Source organism: Arvicola amphibius, chromosome 18 (genome assembly GCF_903992535.2).
Source record: "Arvicola amphibius chromosome 18, mArvAmp1.2, whole genome shotgun sequence".
NCBI classification, from domain to species: Eukaryota; Metazoa; Chordata; class Mammalia; order Rodentia; family Cricetidae; genus Arvicola; species Arvicola amphibius.
Genome location: NC_052064.1, coordinates 22,790,885 through 22,811,769, shown reverse-complemented (window position 1 = coordinate 22,811,769; position 20,885 = coordinate 22,790,885). Strand labels below are relative to the sequence as shown.

General features: G+C 37.6%; 1 protein-coding gene across 2 annotated transcripts in view; it reads right to left on the bottom strand.

The window, feature by feature from the left end:
- Gulp1 (GULP PTB domain containing engulfment adaptor 1) overlaps positions 1-20,885 on the bottom strand; it is a 231,620-nt gene that overhangs the window by 3,021 nt on the left and 207,714 nt on the right. For both annotated transcript variants that reach the window (XM_038315378.1, XM_038315379.1), the window contains exons 7-10: positions 16,276-16,392; positions 15,498-15,590; positions 8,833-8,971; positions 5,103-5,197 (exon numbers count right to left, since the gene is read on the bottom strand). In XM_038315378.1, the coding sequence (XP_038171306.1) occupies positions 5,103-5,197; positions 8,833-8,971; positions 15,498-15,590; positions 16,276-16,392 (444 nt within the window). The remainder of the gene's footprint in view (positions 1-5,102; positions 5,198-8,832; positions 8,972-15,497; positions 15,591-16,275; positions 16,393-20,885) is intronic.

Sequence of the window (20,885 nt, the reverse complement as noted above, 5' to 3'; positions counted from 1 at the left end):
GTCTGTGCCTACCAAGTGTTAAGATTAAAAGCATGCACCACTATGCCTGGCTTCCTTTCTATTTTTCAAAGAAAGAATTACAGTATAAGGTGCCTCTGCTCCTCCAGTCTTCCTCCAATATCATCTTGCCCCTAAATCTATGCACGCTGACTTACAAAGAGGAACATAGGTATGTGCTAATCAGTGGAAACAGAGGTCAGATGGTCGGTTACCTTGAGAGTCATCATGATAGTACATGATGGCTTTCATTTGCGGTTATCATTTAGATACATTTATACTTGGGGAAAGTAAGCATTACCATATGCAGGAAAAAAAGAGCTTTCAAAATCTAAACACATATGTAGTCAATGCCCAGAGACCCCCTTCTTTATGTGTACTGCACACACACTACATAGCAATGTAAACACATATGTAGTAAATGCCTGGAGACCCCCTTCTTTATGTGTACTGCACACACACTACATAGCAATGTAAACACATATGTAGTAAATGCCCGGAGACCCACTTCTTTATGTATATTGCACACACACTACATTGCAATGTAAACACATATGTAGTCAATGCCCGGAGGCCCCCTTTTTTATGTGTACTGCACACACACTACATAGCAATATCAGTACTGAAAAGATTTCCAAAACTTCTTCTCACCATTTAGATGAAAACTATATTCAACAGGGTAAAGGTCAGAGCAGCTATTAATAATTTTAAAAAGCCTGTATCATAATAAGAACTATTGGCTATGTGTATGTGTAGTTGTCAATAAATATTAAATGCTTTTAAAAGTGAGTACTGAAAATATTACTCACTGGTCTTTTTTTATCAAATCTTTGGTTGCTATCTGAAGACCTATACACTGTCATCTTTTAGTACATTTTGAATAATGGATGATGGAAAGTTGATGACAGACGACATATAGATAACAGATAAGTAGTTGATATAATATGATATGACAATTTGATAGCACACAATACTTTAAAATTTTATCAATTCACTATAAAAGTTCACCAGTTATTAATTTCCTGTTCCCGAAAAAGGAGGTTATCAGAGCTACCAGTACTGGAAAAACAGAAAGTCAAAACAAAAAGGTGACGTGCACATCACTCCCTCGTGGGAAAGCATCTGCTTGTGCTCCACCTGCAGTGCTGACAGACTAATCTAACCATCAGCTAATAGATCTTGTAGGCTCATGGCTTTCTTATTTCTTAACCCCATCCAAACCTCCCTGGACTTTTACAGACTGCCCTACAACAGTTCCATTTTTGTTTCACGGTGTGATGAATTTCGAACCTTCCTCGTCAATCTTTAAACCTCTGATTAAAAATGAGGCTTACTTATTTAGCATAATTATTACTAGCTAACATCACAAATAATCATTATATAATTAAAACATCGGTCATACGTTCATATGAAACCTTTTGCTGAGCTGTATTCTCATATGAAATTTCATATGTATTTCATATGAAACAGAGGGCAGTACTTAGTAGGAAGAGAACTCCTAGTAGGTGTTCACACACTGAGGTGAGTGCTTCATTATCTGTTCCTACAGAGCGCTCAAGTTTCATGAGAGCAGAAACCTTCCTTCACAGAGTATGTTACCTATAATTTTCTAATCTGCTGTTGTCAAGTGAGCTAACTTCCTACATTTTATTTCTCATAAAACTAATTTATTCTGACTATGACACACTACTAGTCTTTATAGACTCAATTAATTTCCATGACCTTACAATCATGAATAAGGCCAAGAGCATAATTTCATGCATAAAATTCAACATATTTATAATTTTTTGTTCCTGTTTTAAATAACACGGAAAATATAAGTGTATACAGTAGTATCAAATTACTCCCCAAAGAGATTCTGTTATAAACTAACCTTGGTCTAATAAGCATTAGACTGCTTGTTTCTCAAGATTTTCACTCAATACTGTTTATTTTAAAAATTTGAATTTCCAGTTAAAATGACACTTACAGACTTTTTAAATTATAGAATGTTTGCTTTGATTATGCAGAACACATTCACAAGTGGGTTAGCCAACTGTGACCTTTTTGTGAGTGAGGGTTTATTATTCATAAGATGAGTGGTTAGTCTCTCAGTCATTCATCCGTTCCTGCAATTACATACATACATGTCAGTGCATGTGTATTCACTGGTTTGCATGCACACGTATGTTGATACATATGAAATCTAGAGACCAATTTTGGGCATCGTTCCCCAGGAATGCCACCAACCTCCTTGAGATATGTGCATGGAAGAACTGCTTATATTTAATTTATACATAGGGTCCCCAGTTTTTAAACAGTTGACTTGATATTTGTATATAACTCTTTTATTTATAGACTTGCCACTGTTTTTAAACATATTACATTGCCATATGCATGTGTATATGTGTTCATGTGTGTGTTTGCATAATCATGAGCGCACAGATGTATGTGTGTGTGTAAGTGTGGTGTTCATATACAAGCATGTACATTTATTTATATACAGCCAAAGATCAAGCTTAGGCATTGTTTTCCAGGAATGTCTTCCATGTCCTTTGAAACAGGGCCTTTCACTGGCTTTGAAACTCCTAATTAGGCTATGCTGGTCAATAAGCCCCAGGAAACCACCTGCCTTTGCTTCCCTAGTGATGAGATTACCCCGCCTCTTTATGGGTTCTGAGACTAAGATTCTCACATCTGCATGGCTAGCATTTTACCCACTGAATTTTCCCTTCAACTCTGTAATTCATTATTATAATTCATGGAATATGTTTCTGGTTATTAATACTACCTTATTCCTTTGCCTAACAGAGATACATGTTATGAGGTTTAAATTATGTCAGATCAAACAACTACATAATTCATTTCAAATATATATTAAGTTGCCCAACTATCTGAAATGACATGTGGTTTAACATTTACGCTTTAAATCTTACATGCTCAAAATATCCCTAGAGTTTCAAAGTTTGTACTGTAACTCTTAGGAATAATTCAGTTTTAATCCTCTGTAAAAAAGAAAAAAAACCCCAAGTAGTTAGCTAGGAGGCTTAACATTAGCATCCTATAGCATTCACAGTCTAGCATACAGCCTTTTATATAGCATATAAAGATACAGCAGCTATATGTGTATATTAGATTAATTAGGATAGCTAAATTAATAACAAATTCATTGTAAAATAAAATGAAAGAAAGATTTTACTAAGTGTAGTTAAAGTGGACTAGCAAGTAAGTCTTGAACTAACAGAAACATATAATAAGGTGAACAATGAAATGTTGACGGTCACTGAAAAATTAACCTGAAGATCTAAGTTATAAAACCTCTTTTAACACATCCATATTAAACTTGTTTGAATCGTTATTAAGCAAAATATGTAAATACAAAAATTTTAACTCGTAAAAAGATTGTTATTTCTTTAAATAATGAAAATGAGATACCAACCATCTCTGGCGCTACCCACCACGAAAGCAAGAGAATAAAAAAGACATCAAGAAAGTATTAGAAACATCAAAATGCAAGGCATCACATTCCAGATTAATATTACATCTGTATTTTCTCAAACTGGGTTGCTACAAATGTCTGAAGGCTTATCTTTAAAACCTACTGAGGTTGTAAGTTTAGTACTAAGAACAAAAGGCCTGCAGGAAAATCTTCATGATCTGCATCACCCCGAGAAGAGTCATTTCTGCCCGTTCACAGGCTCATGTGCTGCAAGCATTGTCTCAGATAGCTCAAATTAGCACAGATGGCAACAAAGGAAAGTAATTAATTCCAGAGAGGACACAGCATTATGTCTCAATAGCCAGCCACATTTAAGTGCAATATTCAAAGTAATTGGGATCTAAAGGTGAGAATTCACTGTCATCAGACACAATGCAACAAATGCACGTTGAGATAAGCAGAAGTTTCATAGTGATCTTTGTTTCACCCCAAAATGTTATATACATTTTATTTGATTAAGCTTCTTAATGTAAACTTTGTTGATGTTAAGATGTTTCCTAATTACATAAAAATTATATGACTCAGTCACTAAAAATATTTTTTTCAGAGTTTTTAAAAAAGATATGATTTAGTAAATTTTAAGGCTCCAAAATATTTTTTATGGAAAAGAGAATGATAAGTGATTGCATTTTGGAAATTTTAATATATTCTTTGCAAACATCAAGGCATGCTTTCAATATTTTGACCTTTTTAAAATACAGGCATATTATTAAATCTAGAACAAAAAGATGTATATAAATTAATTAGAAAAATAAGGCAGGCAGCATGCCATTGATCTAAATGGAAGGATGTTTATATTTATTGTCTCAGGGCAAGGCATGGGTTTGCCAGTTTTAGAGCCCAGCTAGACTCTGATTTGTGGGTGGTGAAGCACAAGGAGCCGGAAGGGAATCCAGGACAACAAGCAGAAACAATTCTCCTCCTCACATTAGTGTCTCTGCCTTCTAATCTCAGTCAGGAGCTGGTGCTTGGATTCTATTAATTATGACATCTCTACAATGGGACACAATTATTTCATCCAAATGTAAAGTGAAAATATCAAGAGAAGTCTTCATTCTAATATAAAGATGACTGTTTTTTTCTATCATCGCCCAATGTATGAAGCTTTAGAAACTAATTTCTTACAGCTTATAGAAAAATTTAGAAAAAGAAAGAGAAAAAAAAAATCAACTTGACTTTATTCCTAAAGAAGTTGCCAATGGTGTTTGCCTTCTCAGGAGTCCAGGAGTCTTGAGCCACCGTTACAATGCTTCTTTTCAAAGATTTTCCTTCATTCAACCTTTTTGCAGTTTTGAAATTTGAAACTATTAGGACTGAAACGAAATCTTACAATTTCGTTTCAGTGGCCTTTTAAGTTCTTGACTTAAAAATTTATAATCCTGTCAGTTTTGTATTAAAAAATAAGCATTTTCTTTCCTTGCATATTGAATCATTCATAAATAGAAAGAAAGACACAGTCTCAACATGTGTAATAGCCTTTAGGAGTAAGTGTAATTATTTTTAGTCTAACTGCTTTAAATAAGCCTTTAAAGCAACAACAAGGGATAGAGTTTTGGTACCAACATTTTCTTTGCTCCATATGAAAAAGAAATAAACAATATTTTGTCCAATCTGTTAAAATAGTCACCTGCATCTCATCTAATTTGGACTGAATATCTGGAGGGAAGTCCCCTGCTCCACAGTTAAATGGGTCAAAAGGTTCAGCTCCAAAAAGGTCCCGTTCTATGAAGAAGAAAACACTTGGTAAGTGAGATGATCAAACATTGGTTGAGACACAACAAAACCAGGACTATAATTTAAAAGCTTTGTGCTTCTCTATATGATCCTGTAATAGTTAGGAAGTATGGAAGCTTAACAGGACATTTGATCTTTGATGTGGGGTTCCCCTCTTTATGCTATGAATATGTTTTATTGTCACTGGCTAATAAAGAAGCTGATTTGGCCTAGGCAGGGCAGAATATAGATGGCAGAAAAACTAAACTGAATGCAGGGAGAAAGAAGGAGCAGTCAGTCAGATGTCCTGTAGCTTCCAAAGGAGAAAAAAGCTGGAATCTTACTGGTATGCCACAGCCTCGTGGTGATACATAGATTGGTAGAAAGAGGTTAATTTAATATGTAAGAGATAGCTAAAATAAAACTTGAGGGAGGTGGAAACTGGGATTGGTATATAAAGTAAAATGACAGTTTTTCTTTTTTAAAAAAATAGTCATTAAAAATACATTGACTAATTGACATTTGCAGTCTACTTTGCCAAGTTCCACACAGGAAACAAAAAGGCTACATTTCTATCATAGACTGCATCATTCCTGTCATGCACTGCATCATTCCTACCATGCACTGCATCATTCCTACCATGCACTGCATCATTCCTACCATGCACTGCATCATTCCTACCATGCACTGCATCATTCCTACCATGCAGTGCATCATTCCTACCATGCACTGCATCATGCTTACTATGCACTGCATCATTTCTACCATGCACTGCATCATTTCTACCATGCACTGCATCATTCCTACCATGCACTGCATCATGCCTACCATGTACTGCATCATGCCTACCATGCACTGCATCATGCCTACTATGTACTGCACAATTCCTACCGTGAACTGCATCATTCCTACCTTGCACTGCATTATTCTTAGCATACAATGCATCGTTCCTACCATGCACTGCATCATTCCTACTGTATCATGCCTACCATGCACTGCATCATTCCTTCCATGCACTGCACCATTTCTACCATGCACTGCATCATGCCTACCATGCATTGCATCATTCCTTCCATGCCCTACTTCATTCCTAGCATGGATTGCATCATTCCTACCATGCACTGCATTATTTCTATCATGCACTATAGGCTTCTGCAAATACTTTAGGACTGCATGTGAAAGGTCTTAGCCCATAACAAATAATAAATGGGACCTCCTAAAATTGAGAAGCTTTTTTGAGGCAAAGGACACAGTCAATAAAACAAAACAGCAGCCTACAGAATGGGAAAAGATCTTCACCAACTCCACAGCAGACAGAGGTCTGATCTCCAAAATATATAAAGAACTCAAGTAACTAGACATTAAAATTCCAAATAATCCAATTTTAAAAATGGGATTCTGATCTAAACAGAGAATTCTCAACAGAAGAATCTCAAATGGCCAAAAGACACTTAAGGAATTGTTCAACATTCTTAGCCATCAGGGAAATGCAAATCAAAATGACTCTGAGATTCCATCTTATACATGTCAGAATGGCCAAAATCAAAAGCACTGAGGAGAGCTTATGCTGGAGAGAATAAGGAGAAAGGGGAACACTTCTCTATTGCTGGTAGAAGTGCAAACGTGTCCAGCAACTTAGGAAATCAGTATGGCTGTTTCTCAGAAAACTGGGAATCAATCTATCTCAATAATCCAACAATACCATATACCCAAAGGATGCTTAGTCATATCGCAAGGTCATTTGCAGAACTATGGTCATATCTGCATTATTCATAATAGTCAGAACCTGAAAACAACCTAGATTCCCCTCAACCAAAGAATGGGTAAAGAAAATGTGGTATATTTAAACAATGGAGTACTACTCAGTCGTAAAAAATGACTTCTTGAAATTTGCAGGCAAATAGATAGTACTAGAAAAAAACAACCTGAGTAAGGTAACCCAGACCACAAAGACAAACACAGTGTGTACTCACTCATAAGGGAATGTTAGATATAAAGGAAAGGATAACCAGCCGATAGTCTACAACCCCAGAGAAGCTGGGGAACAAGGAAAACCCTAAGAGAGATATACATGGATCCCTCAGGGAAGGAGAAATAGACAAAATATTTTGAAGAAATTGGGAGTGGGGTGGGTGGAGGAGGAGGGAGGAATAGAAGAACATGAGAGAACAGGATAGTTGAGATGGGGAAAGGACAGAGAGGGAGAGTAACAAAGAGAATATCTTGATTGTGGGAGCCATTATGGGGCTAGTGTGAAACCTGACAGTAAAGAAATTCCCAAGAATCCACAAAGGTGACCGCAGCTAAGACTCTAAGCAATAGTTGGAAGGCATCTGAACTGGCCTTCCCTTATAATCAGATTGGTGACTACCTTAAGTGTCATCATAGAACCTTCATCCAACAACTGATGGAAGCAGATGCAGAGGTCCCCAGCTAAGCACTGGCCGAGCTTCTGGAGACCAGTCCAGGAGAGGGAGGAGCGATAATATGAGCATAGGGGTCAAAACCATGATGGGGATCTCCATAGAAACAGCCGACCTGAGCTAGTGGGAAACTCTCTGACTCTGGACTGACAGCGAGGCAGCCTGAATAGGACCAGACTAAGCCCTCTGAATGTGGGTAACAGATGTATGGTTGGGGTAGTCTTTGTGTCCTTTGGCAGCAAAACCAGGATTATCCCTAGTGCTTGAACTGACTTTTAGGAGTCCATTCGTTTTGGAGGGATACCTTGCTCAGCCTAAATATAAAGGGGAGGGACTTGGTCCCACCTCAAATTGATGTGTCAGGTATTTTTACCTCCCCATTGGAAGTCTTACCCTCTCTGCAGAGTGGATGGGGAGTGCGGTGAGGGGAAGGTGGGGGAGTGGGAGGAGGGGAGGGAGTTGGATAGGTTTATAAAAAGAGAAAAGAGAGTTTCTAAAACTAAATAAATTTTAAGAAGAAAGGTCTTAGTTCATACATAATAAGGTGGAATATGACACTGATATTTTTTTCCAATATACATGTGCTTTGAATAACTGATTCTTGGCTATTGGAATAACTCCTTCAGAGTCTGTGACAGGGCATACATCAGATATGCCGGGACAATGAAGGCCTACTAGATGCTTTCTGATGTTCCAAAGATAGACTTCAATGTTGTTTACAGATATGTAGAATATACATCAGAAAAGATGTTTTTGAATATTTAATATATCAAGACAATCCCTTTAAATAACAGTATACACAGAAAAATCATATTATATACACTCTTTACATATTCTTCCACTAAGGATACATGAATGCCTTGTAACAAGGGTTTCTAAACTACTCTAGTAAGCATATTACAAATGAGTACATGATGACTCCTACTTATTTTTAACAGTTAGGATATTAAATAAATAGAAATGCACAGTTGAACTTTTTATGATTCAAATAGCCTTATATCAAAATCTTATTGTTCATATAGGGTTCAACTTGCAAATGGAGATGCATTTAGAATTTTTCTCAGTTATAAAGTTAAATAGAATCAATCAAATTTGAAACCTATATAAAAGCATAATCCTTCAATAATTAAAGCTGTTGGCTTGTTACGTTATTTTCACAAAATGTGGAAGAGGGAAAACACACCCAAATAGCAAGAATACGAATATTTTTAGAGCGCTTACGGATTTCAGCAGATCTGCTAGGTACTGGTGGGAGCTGTGTGCCATTGCGAGTAGGCGTTGGAGACTGGTGTGATATTGGGGAAAAGGGAACCATATCGAAGATGTCAGTGGAGGGAGATTTCACCGTGACACTGCCGGCCTGCAACGAAGATAGGAATCAGTGTGATGGCCCATGCACACATATTACTATACTGAGAATGTCATATATATATATATATATATATATATATATATATATATATATATATATACACACACACACACACACACACACACACACACACACACAAACATACAAACACAGTCCTGAGGTGAGTCAGATAACCTACCACTGTATAAATGAAAAGTGGTTAACTATAGTTTCTAGTGGTTCAGACTAATACACCAAATGCTCACTTAGAAAGCAACAAAAACTTGTTGTCAAAATAAATAGCAACAGCAGTGTGAACACTGTTCAAGACTGATGGGCAAGGTGTGTTGGGCTTTTGTATACTTACAAACCATTGTCAACTCTGTCAGAAAATTCGACAAGAATCTTTTTAAGTAGGGAATGGATAGCAAGTTTTCTGCTTACTAAGTCACACGAGGCCTTGGCTTGCTGCTCTCACTGACTGGCCTGAGCAGGCAGTGGTATTAGTGTTCCCGCCAACGGTCTGGAGCCAGACGCGTTGACAGGAGCGACAGAAATGGAAGACATGCTTAGACAGAGATGGATCGTTGCTAGTGCTCCAGAAAGAGGAAGGGTGTCTCAGAAATGCATGTGGCACGTGACCAGACACTCTGTGTGGCAGCCGAAGAGGAAAACAGAAGGAGAAACACGCTAAGGAGGAGCAAGGAGGCTTGGAGAGAGTGAAGAGCATGAAAGAAGATGCTTAGGGAAAGAGTTTTGTGGACATTTCAAAACCCCGCTGAAGATGAATATCTGTATGAGTTCTCGCTGATCATTTTTCATTGAAATATTGTCATATATTCAGAGTTTTAAACAGAATTTTGGAACCACCAGGACTTCGGAAGAAGACAGTAGAGAATAAACTGTGAAAGCCTGCGATGTGTTTTAGGGTCTCAGTGACGGGACTGCTCACTAACATGAACAGTCATGGACATGGGAGACATTCTGGGGAATAGTTAGTGATTGGAGAATTTTCTAGTGTTAGTATTCATTTTAGTAATCTTACAGACTTTGTAAGTATAGCAATGTTTGCATTTTCATAGAAGTAATGCCCATAGGTTGTAAGATATAAAACTCTGTAAGCTCAGAAGCACAGCTAAAGTGACTCCAGCTCTCTGCCCATCCTGAAAGTAAGGAGTTCCCCATGGTAAGACATTCTGGAGATGGAAAAGAAGTTAACAAGGACCTCATAGAAACTGGAGGTCATATAGCAGGCAAGTAGCATAGTAAACGGGGTCTGAGTATCAAGACTTTGGGAGTCACTCTTCTGTCATGGACACTTCCTGTCAAGAGCTGTGCTCTCTCCGGGTGTCAGATTCTCTAGTTGCTAATTAACTCAACAAGCTGACATCAAAGCTATAGTTGAACCTTTATTCATTTACTGTGATACTCTAGGCAAGAGGCTGGAAAGAGGGAGCCCTACTACATCAACACTCCATTGCATTTCCCCCCCATAAGAGCCACTGAAAGAGCAGAGGTAAGGCATGAGGTACTAGGTTATTGCTGAGGGAACCCGAACAAAAGACTCACCAAGGATAAACTTACAGTTTCCCTTTTTTTTTCCTTTTTCTTTTTGTAAGAGAGAGAGCGAGGTGCTGAATACAGAATTGAAGAGGGAAGAAGTGTGGCAAAGACCCTCGGCATAAACAAATCCGGCAGCAACATTAAAGAGATAGCTTGAACAAGAGTATCAGAAACTTTTTTATCAAGGCTATCCATGAGCATACGGCCAGCTGGGAAGCAGAGTGCATGACTCAACTGAAAACTGCCCCAGCTCTGCGGTGGTGGTATGGTGGGTGGACAGCCCCTTTCTCACCAGTGTCCTGATGTTGACTCATTGTAAAATTCACCTATACTGCACATCTTCTTGATTTGTATTTTAAAAATGAAAATACAGTAACACCATTTACTCTCTTCCCCTCCTCCCTCCAATTCCTCCCATATATATTCCATATAATTCCCTCCCTCCCTCCCAAACCCATGGCCTTTTTTCTTTAATTGTTACTGTTACATCTGTATATAAATGGATTAATACATAGGTACAACCTACTGATTCCATTTAGTGATATTTCTTTGTCTATGTTCTCAGGGACAAGTACTGGATAACTCATTAGGGGGTTCATCCATAAGGAAGACTAATTGCTCCCCTCTCGGCACTTGTTAATTACTTAAGATACATGTTTAACATCACTTTAAAAAATAATCCTTTAAAAATAACAAATCCTCTAATTTGCAACTTATACCACTAGGAAAGTACTATTTCAGGCCCCCAAATCTAATGTGGGTTCATAATTTCTTAATTATGAGACCTATTATCTTATATTTCATTTAAAAATATTTACGTTAAATGGTTGTGACTAACCTAACCACAAACCCTGTAAAGAAACCTGAGACAAAAGCTCAGTGCTGTGCGCAGGGACTGCCTGGGGGAACTGGACAGAAACACACTTGCTTCCCATTCCATAGGCTTTGTCTCAGGATCATCTGTGTGCAGTCAACAATTCCGAAGCTGGGAAGTAGTAATCATTTTTCTGCGGGCACCAAATGTTCTTTACCGATGTTCATGTTTACACTGCGTGCCTCTGTTTAGAGACTCTCACTTGCGTTATTGTGTAATTGAGAGTTTTCATAATGGGTTCTTGCCTAGCTTGAATGCAAGAGCATTTGAGAAAGCACGTTGTTTACCCACAACGAAATACACATTTTAAGTTGTAATTGTCTTATCGAGTCTAATCAGTGGCTGCACAGTAGATTATATAAAAGTAGAATTTCGTCTAACACTGCTTAATTGAAAGGGAGACATTTGCTTTACCCAGCAATAGACAGTCCAGTATTCCTGGAAACTATAATTTTATTCATTTAACTTTTGGGAACAACTTGATTTGTTTGAAAGCTTCTGTACCTAGTAAAGTAAAATGCAAGTACTCAGACAAGGAATCATGAGGAAAAGTTTGACGTAACTTGGTATACCCACATTTTATGAAGGGACAATCTCCTAAAAGTATTTTCATGAGGCCAGAAGGGCAGAATAAACCCTCCTTTCAAATATAAATATAAGTGGCACTGCCATGCAGATATAATGAACATAATTCAGCTTGCTTCTAGACGATTGGTCCCAAATGGCAGCCAAACAGCCTCTCATTGATTGCCAAACCACGAGAACACAGAACAAAGCAAAGTGTGGAGTCAAGGAACGGAAATTTCTCAGTGTATCTAAATGATACTTTTGCCTGAGGACCAATTTCTAAAACCAACCAAAGGTTTCCACAATCTCATTGTATTAAGAAGATACATATTATGGGTAATATCAAGTCCTATTTCATTTGTCAGAAAAGGAACTTGTGACTTAGACCAATGAGTGGGATTTAGGACTGTGAACATCCTGTGTTGGTATGGTTAGTACAGAGGTCATCTGCTTCGAGGGGATGCTGCACTCAGCCCCAGCACACTGAAAACTCTTTAAGTATATGATGACAATTTAATTATGCACGTGAAATTTACCTTTATTATTGTATGTGGAATACCTAATCAATTTTACTGTTTCTTCAGCTACAATATAGACCACCGTCTCTATTCCTTTAACCAAACTGCTACTAAGTTTAAGCATCTTGTAAGCAGCCTCTATTTTATTCCTGAGTTCCACACAAAAAAACATAAAATGTACAGCATATACAGAATTTCAATTATAGAGCCGGCTTTGAGAACTCTGTGAAATGTTCTTTACTAGTGTGTCCTTGAAGGTAACATTCAAGCTTCACAAGAACCGATGGAAGTTATTTCTAACTTAACAGAAATGGGTTAACCTGAAAGCAGATGGCAAATCACCGAATAAGAGATGCTTACACTTTCATTTGTATTTTAATTATTATAATCTGCCATTTTTCCAAGTCAATAGTTTGACCCATCCCAAATCTTTAAAAATAGGTCTTCATATTAAAAAGTTGAAGGTAATATAAACCTATTTATAACATTTTACTATTAGGAATATGGGAAATTATTTTAACAGTGGTCAAGTAAATATAGCTATACTTAGTACCTTGCCAGCTTATTTCACTGCTGAAGAAAAAAATAGAAAATGAAAAGCAAAGACATTTGTTTGTTCATAAGCTCATCAAAAAGAGCCCTGAAATCATCTACACACAAAGAACAAAACAGACTTAGTAGCTTGTTTTTATATATTTGTGAAAACATACATATATATATATATTTGTAAACACATATCTATGTAGCAATAATAATAAATGAAAAAGAGGCTCTCACTTGGAGAGTAGGGAAATGAGTTGGTCTGAGTATCATGAAAGAGTTGGGATAAGGGTACCTGGGAGGGGGTGGAAGGAGGGAGGGATAACAGAGAGAGATGCAATTCTATCTTTATTAATACTGTGCCGACAATAAAGAACAAAAGAGGATAACAAAAGTCTATAATGATAGATTTGTCATAATTCATAGTTTTAGCATTATTATCACTTAACATCATCTAAATTTTAGAAATCTAGAATACTTTTGGATTGACACTCCTTTAATAATGAAAAGTTTTCTATGTTCTTTATCATACTTACCATCAGAATAACCATTGCTGCTCTAGAACACAGGTTCTCAAGCCATGGGACATGACCACTCTGGTGGTTTAACTACCTTTTAAATAGGGTCACATATCAGATATCATGTATATCAGATATTCTCATTACATTTCACAACAGTATCAAAATTACAGTCATGAAATAGCGAAATGATTTTATGGCTGGGATCATCACAACATGAGGAACTGTAGCAACATTGGGGAGGCTGAGAACCACTGCTCCAGAGCTCAGTAAGACCCTTAAACCCATGAGTCTTGCTTAAATGAAACTTTGTCTTCTTTAACAAAGCTCTTGCTGTATCTTACTGAAACCTCCCATGCTCAATTACAACCTCACCCCTGACTCCCTCTTTTCACAGTTACCCTGTGTTAGTGTAGGACAGTGTCTGCCTTGAGACAAATTGACAAGATCTGTTAGGGAGGGAGCAGTTCTGAGAATGCGTTCCAAATTCATTTGATCCTCCCAAACCTTCACCTTCAATGACATGGCCTTGAATTTCTGTCCTCATCAGAAGGAAAGAGTGAATATTCTTTGGGTTTGCATCAAAAATGATGACACACTTATTTTATATTTTGAGAACCCAAAGACTGAACCAAAGCATGCCTGATAAGTTCTAGAAACAAGCACTCAAGACTCACTGGAAAAGTACCCTGCCTCACACTCTGTGGTTTACAACAAAACGTAAAATAAGCAGTTAACATGGCTCAGAAGGGTGTGTGCTTCATTTTGCATATTTTCAGGTCAAAGCAGAAGACAAAGCCATTGTTCTGTATCTTGAGAAAAGGGAAGCAAGCCAAAACAAAACAACACAAAATCCTCGAGGGTTGTATAAAGCGGAGAATACGAGTAAGAAGGATTGGGATAAGACCAATAAGCCCACTAAGCATACTGTCTGCACTCAGGAGTCTGCCAACTCTTTGTGTTCAGCTGGAGCAGCAGACTGTCTCCAATGCTGGGCAATGGACATACCAACTCTCTCAGTACAGAGGATGGAAAAACAAGAGTTTAAAGTAAACTGAAAAAACGATCAACTTCCAGGTTATGCTAGTTTGAAGCCCTAAGCTCAGTTCTCATAGAAGCATCCTTCTTCATGGTGATGAACTGATAAGCTATTATGATATTATTCTATAAAATTATATATAAATTATATATAAATACTATATATATAAATTGTCAAAATCTTTCCAACAGTTTACAGGTCTCAATTGTGTTCAACTCCATGCACTCATGCCTTAAGTTAAACAGTGTGAATAAAATGCATTATAAAGATTATTAGTGGTATAGATTATTAAACAGGAAAATACTCAGTATTAACTACATCATTGCTAGAAAACAATATAGCTTTAAATTGCACCTCTCTCAAAATTAATCTCCTTGGCCGAAATCGTTTAATAATGCTATCCATCCCTGGTATTGGGGACAAGATTTAAAAATGGATCAGGTCAGACACAAATAATTTCATACCAGATGTTTGCATGATGTCTGAACCGAAACTGCGCATTTCAGGGTCTGAAGCAACCACATCCAGTACATGGTCTTGTTCTCAGTCTATTTCCTAAAGTGAAGCTCAGCACCACGGGGCTAGCCTGCATGGGTATTGTGTCTAACTCCAGGAACAATAACCAACATGAAAGAAGGACAGGATTTGCTACAAAGGGAGAAAGTATATTCACTCTTAAGATCAAAGTGAGGTTAAAATAATTTTAGGTAACATGGGGTAAACAAAAAGAGTAACATGAAAAATAACCATATTCTGAACGATCTACAAAATTTAAACGTGAAAAGGCACCCTGCTGAGAAGTCTTCATCTTAACCAGAGTTAGTTTTATTATTGATCACAGAATGATTTGAATCAAAGAAGGATTCAAGATCAGGAGGTGTTTGACATCACACAATTACACTCTCAATGTACTTACTGGAGAGGATGACACTTGACTTATTCTCAACCGGTTTTCTAAATCTTGGACTTTATTTTTAAGTTCCATATTTTCTGTTTCTAAATCTTGGATCTAAAAATCAAAAGATTATTGAATAATTTTCAGAATTATTTTTTTCTTGGAAAATATTGGCTGTTATCTCAGTTACATTAGCAAATAACATTTTATTTATAAAATTCATTTATATTTTATATTTATAAAATTCAAAAGTCTTTGGTGCGCAAGGAGCATTAGTTGCCACAGTTCGGGAAATATCAGAAGATCCAAGGTCACTAGGATGATAATAAATTTAAAAAAATACTGTGTGTGAAAATCTTATGTTCTTAATATTTATTTCTGTGTTTACATGTTGAGTGGTGCAGTTTATACCCATCTTGGGGTATAGAACCACAAGACAGAAAAGCTGCCTGTGAACATGGTAGGGTGGAGACGGGGCATAATTGAATTACGAAGGAATCCGAGCTGCATGGGAATCCACTTACCCAGCATCTGCTGCCTCTGCTGCTCTGATCCCCATGAGAAGCATCAGGAAGTGAAGCAAAGTCACATGAGAACACTAAGTTCTTGTGGGAATTCAATATAAAACAGTTAAAGACTGTGCAGAGGCCCGGGATGAAGAGTTATAGGAATATGTTGAGAGCAGCGCCCGCCGTGTTAGGGACAATAAATGGCAGGCCTTCTCGGTTTGTACGACCATATACAAATTTCCCTGTACATACACCAGACAAATATGAAGCAAGAAGCTGAGGTTACTCACTCTTTTCTGCATCCCAGCAATCTGCTTTCTTGTTTCCACATCTTTCCCTCCAGATTCTAGAAACTTCCTGTATGCCAGATCAAACGCTTGACCAATTGTTAATGTTATTTCTTCAGCCTTTGAAACAAAAACCATACAATGAAGATCTGCATATTAGTAACAATTAATCAAGGCGTTATTTACCCCACCCCCAAACAAACCAACCAACCAACAAAAAACTGGAGCTCTTCAGAGACACGAGTTGAAAGTAGTCAGTACTGGCATAAAGAGTTGATGGCCCTCGGCCTCAAGAGTAAAATCAAGTGAAGGAGGCCACCAAAGAGCAGCAATTGGAGTTAGAAAGTCCTGTGAGCTGCTTTTGCAGACTCCCCTCTGTTTAATTGAAGAGCTTTCTGCAGCTGTTTTCTCGCTGCCTTAAATACCTAGTACCAGTTAAAGGCAAGCATCAAATTGAGTGGTTTCTCCTGCTGTCTTTTCTTCTTGCTTTCTTTTTCTAATGAGAAGGAGTTTTAAACTCTGGGCAGGTAGCATGAATGAAGTCACCGGGGATAGGGGCAGTCCCTGGACAAATCTAGGGAAGACCTCTCTAGACGGAGCAGCTAGGTCCAGCTGGTTCATTGCGCCTCCCATAACTGAGCAGTTTCAAACAGGGTCGGATCTTAAACACAGGTGATGAGGGCAGAGATGTGAAATTTTATATGAGCGCTTCTAATTTTCAGTGATGTTAACAATTCACATTTTTGTAAGATGGTGATAACAGAACAAAGTATACCTGACCTTGGCATTGGATCTGGTTTATATTCTATCAAGAAGAAAGATAATGATAACTTAATAAAGGACAGCTGTCATCTGAATTGGACCTGGTATATATTCTATCAAGAAGAGCCAGCTGCCGACACCCAAGCCACTGCCCCCTTCCTTCTCCTCCTGAATCTCCAGAGTTTCATGACATTTGCATAAAGAACTCATGAAATATTTATTTACTTAATTAAGCAGGAGTTAAGAAGGCACTAAATGATTCAATGTACAGATAAATGTTATAATAAAAGCAATGTGCCTGTTTTTAATGACAGGACAATGGTGGTAGCTTCAAGTACTGAAAATGTCCCCCCTGTAACAAATTGACATTGTAATACTTTTTAGGTACTATAAGCTACCTAAAACATTTTCCTAAAAATTTAGATATTTAATTGACTCTGTCATGTCATTAAAGGAGATCTTTGCTATACAAAATAGAAATGAAAAATGTAGGCTGTTTCAAAAATTAAAACATAGAATATGACTATAAGAATTCATTATAAATGTTTCCACTATAGACATATTGGGTAGAGAGGATTACTCCTATATTAATGATGCATGTGTGTCTTGACAATACCCCAGTTTTCTACAAAGAATTGGTGGAAATTGTATAAATGTAAAATTTTAATAGCATAGTATGCTTTAAGCAGGAAAAGGAACTGCAGTCTATTGTATAGTAGAATAGGCCTTCATCTAAATTAGAAACAGAAAATGTGCGGGTTTTGTTTTGATGTTTTGAAGTAGAGTCACACTGTGGAGCCCTCGCTGGCCTGTAATTCACTTTGTGGACAAGATTGGTTTTGAATTTTCAGAGATCTGTCTACTTCTGCCTCCCAAGTGCTGGAACAAAAGGTGTGTGCAACCCCTCACATTCTGTCTTTGCTTGGCTTTGCAGGTATGTGGTCATCAGTGAATCTCTATGGCATTTATTTATTTAAAGTAAGAGAATTGTTTGGCTTGAAATAGGCCATCACTTTTCTTGTGATTGTTTTTGCTGTGGCATATTTGTGCACTCTGAAGATGTATTGTTGTGTCTGATGTAGTAAAAACCTGAACAGCCAATAGCTAGGCAGGGAGGATAAATGGGATTTTCAGGGAGAGAAAGGAAGAGGAAATAGGCATGTGAATTATGCCAGTGATATGCTAATGAGACATGGGGAAAGTTGGACATACAGAATGAAGAAAAAGATAAAAAGTCACATGGTAAAATGTAGATTAATAGAAATGAGTCAGTTTAAGTTATAAGAGCTAGCAGGACAAGCCTATGCTAAGTCTGAGCTTTCATAATTAATAAGTTTCCATGACATTATTTGGGAGCCTGCTAGCAGGACAGAAGGAGACTGGTAACATATTTTAGATTTACCATAATTTGCAAGAATTTCTATAGAGAGGTTCTGGTAACACTGTGTCCTGCTCTTCCCAATGGTTCTATATCTCAAAGCTAGAGCACAAATCATAGCTAGAATATAGATAATATTGCCAAAGCACAGAAAATTTCATAACAATCCTTCACCTTGCTGTAGAGACATTCCTTTCTCAATCTATTCTCAGCTCTTCCTCATAACACCAGCAAACATCAATTAGCTTTGTTTCTATGATTTTGCCTGTGTTGGAGTACTACAGATGTAGAATCATGGAAGACTATGTCCTGGGACCGGTCTTTTCCCTTGTCTTCAGAATCATCAGGATGCTTTATGCATTGACAGCTCACTTCTTTTTATACGGTTCTGATGTTTAAATGTATAAAAGACTGAGTATTCACCCACTTTTTTAGGGTGGTTGTAGTTTGGGACTGTTAGTAACTAGGAATCCATGCAAACAAACTCATATGTGTGCCCTTTTGTAAATATTATCAGGTTTGTTTTCTGTGAATATTTTAAGCTTTGATTTCTGTGTGGTGAATTTCTAAGCAAGAGTTGCATGTTGCTTCTTAAAAGGCTCACAAACTGTTTACCCCAAGTGGCTTTAGCATTTAGTGTTCCCAGCAGCTACACATGAGTCATGCCGGATCCACATCCTCAGCAGCATTGGGAGGCTTTGTTGTAATCTTTCGGGGAGCTGTGGGATAATGTCTCGGTTTGATTTTTCAACGGCTATCATGGAATGTCTTTCCTGTGCGCCTTTGTCAGCTACATGCCCGCCTCGACAATGAAATGTGCCTTTTGCCCATTCTCTAGCTTCATAGACTTTCTACCGCAGATCACTGAGGGCTCTTGACATTAGTCCTATCTCCTCTGAGGTTTCCAAACAATTTTTCCTGGGCTAGTTTTGTCATCTCTGTAAGAGTCTTTTGCACAATAGCAACCTTCACATTAGCCTACAGAAGACAATGGATGAGCCAACATTCATCAGCTGCTCTCAGTCCATTGCTATGATCGCTTTTTTTCTTCCAGGCATCTGGCAGCTGCACAGCACGGAGCGACTTTATTTAAGCAATTTAAATATCCATGAACATTTGACTTTGGGATTTTTAAAGGTGGAGTCAAATCTGCTTTCCGCAGCAACTCTAAGATGTGGCAGAGCACTGTGTACACTACAGAGACTTCCAGAAAAACTGAAAACCTGAATTTTTACCTTTCATTGCTTTAATTTAAGCTACCTGTATTTGACATCTATGTATTTAATTGTGGAAGTTCCATTATGGGGAAAATGTCAGCAAGTATTTTGGAGAGGATAATTCCTTATTGATTATTAAAATACCTTTAAAATTCTTAAGCTTAAAACATTTATGGAAACAATCTTCAAAAAGAGGTCTTAGAGACTTAGCCTAATTAAACTTTAAATGACAACACTTAAGTCTGGGTTGCTATTGTACAAAGCTCATGTGACTTCAGTCGAAATATATTTGCAGATGGTTTAATGATAGAATAAAATGCTACAAAAGTGAATGCAAAGCGAAAACTTCTCTGGAAGGTAGAACGTGTACATTTTCGCTTTCTGTTCTTTCCTTGTTTTGTTTTAAACCATGGCTGTCCCTACGCAGGAATGTAAGATGTACCGGCGTGCTCTTTTGGAAGCTCCCCAAATGCCACTTTCAAGGCAAATGGCACGCTCTTGAATGGTTTTAGCACGCTCCGCTATTCCCTGCCCTTTCAGCGTTTGCATTCCTAGCATTTTCTTATGGTTTCGTTCCTCTCCTTCCGTGTTTGATAGCATTCATTCGAGATACACTAAGAGAAAGACAACTCTGATGTCAAACCATATGGGCACTGTACATGCTGCCAACTCGTCCTTGAGAGTCATTGCCACATCCACAATAACATTGATTAGCTGTGCTGTTATCAGTCGTGTTCCTGGGACAGTGGTGGTGATCAGTACTGTCATTGTTATCACTGTCTTACTATTGGGGTGGGTGTTTAGTTACATCATTAATAAATGTCTCACGGATGGTTAAAATGTTTATTCTGTTTATTAGGTACAAAATATTATGGTTAAATGTATAGGAATCATCAAATTTATTACTCATTCTTTTATTTATTTATTTATTTATTTATTTATTATGTATACAATATTCTGTCTGCGTGTATGCCTGCAGGCCAGAAGAGGGCACCAGACCCCATTACAGATGGTTGTGAGCCACCATGTGGTTGCTGGGAATCGAACTCAGGACCTTTGGAAGAGCAGGCAATGCTCTTAACCGCTGAGCCATCTCTCCAGCCCCCATTACTCATTCTTGATAGCTTCAGAGACTACCTGAAAATTGCATTGTCCAGTGAACTCATATAAGAAGTGCCCTGTCACATAGCCCTTTTACCTCTCAGAAATCTTTCTCTGGACTTGCGGATTTGCCTGTTTCTCCTTGTATTTTCCCA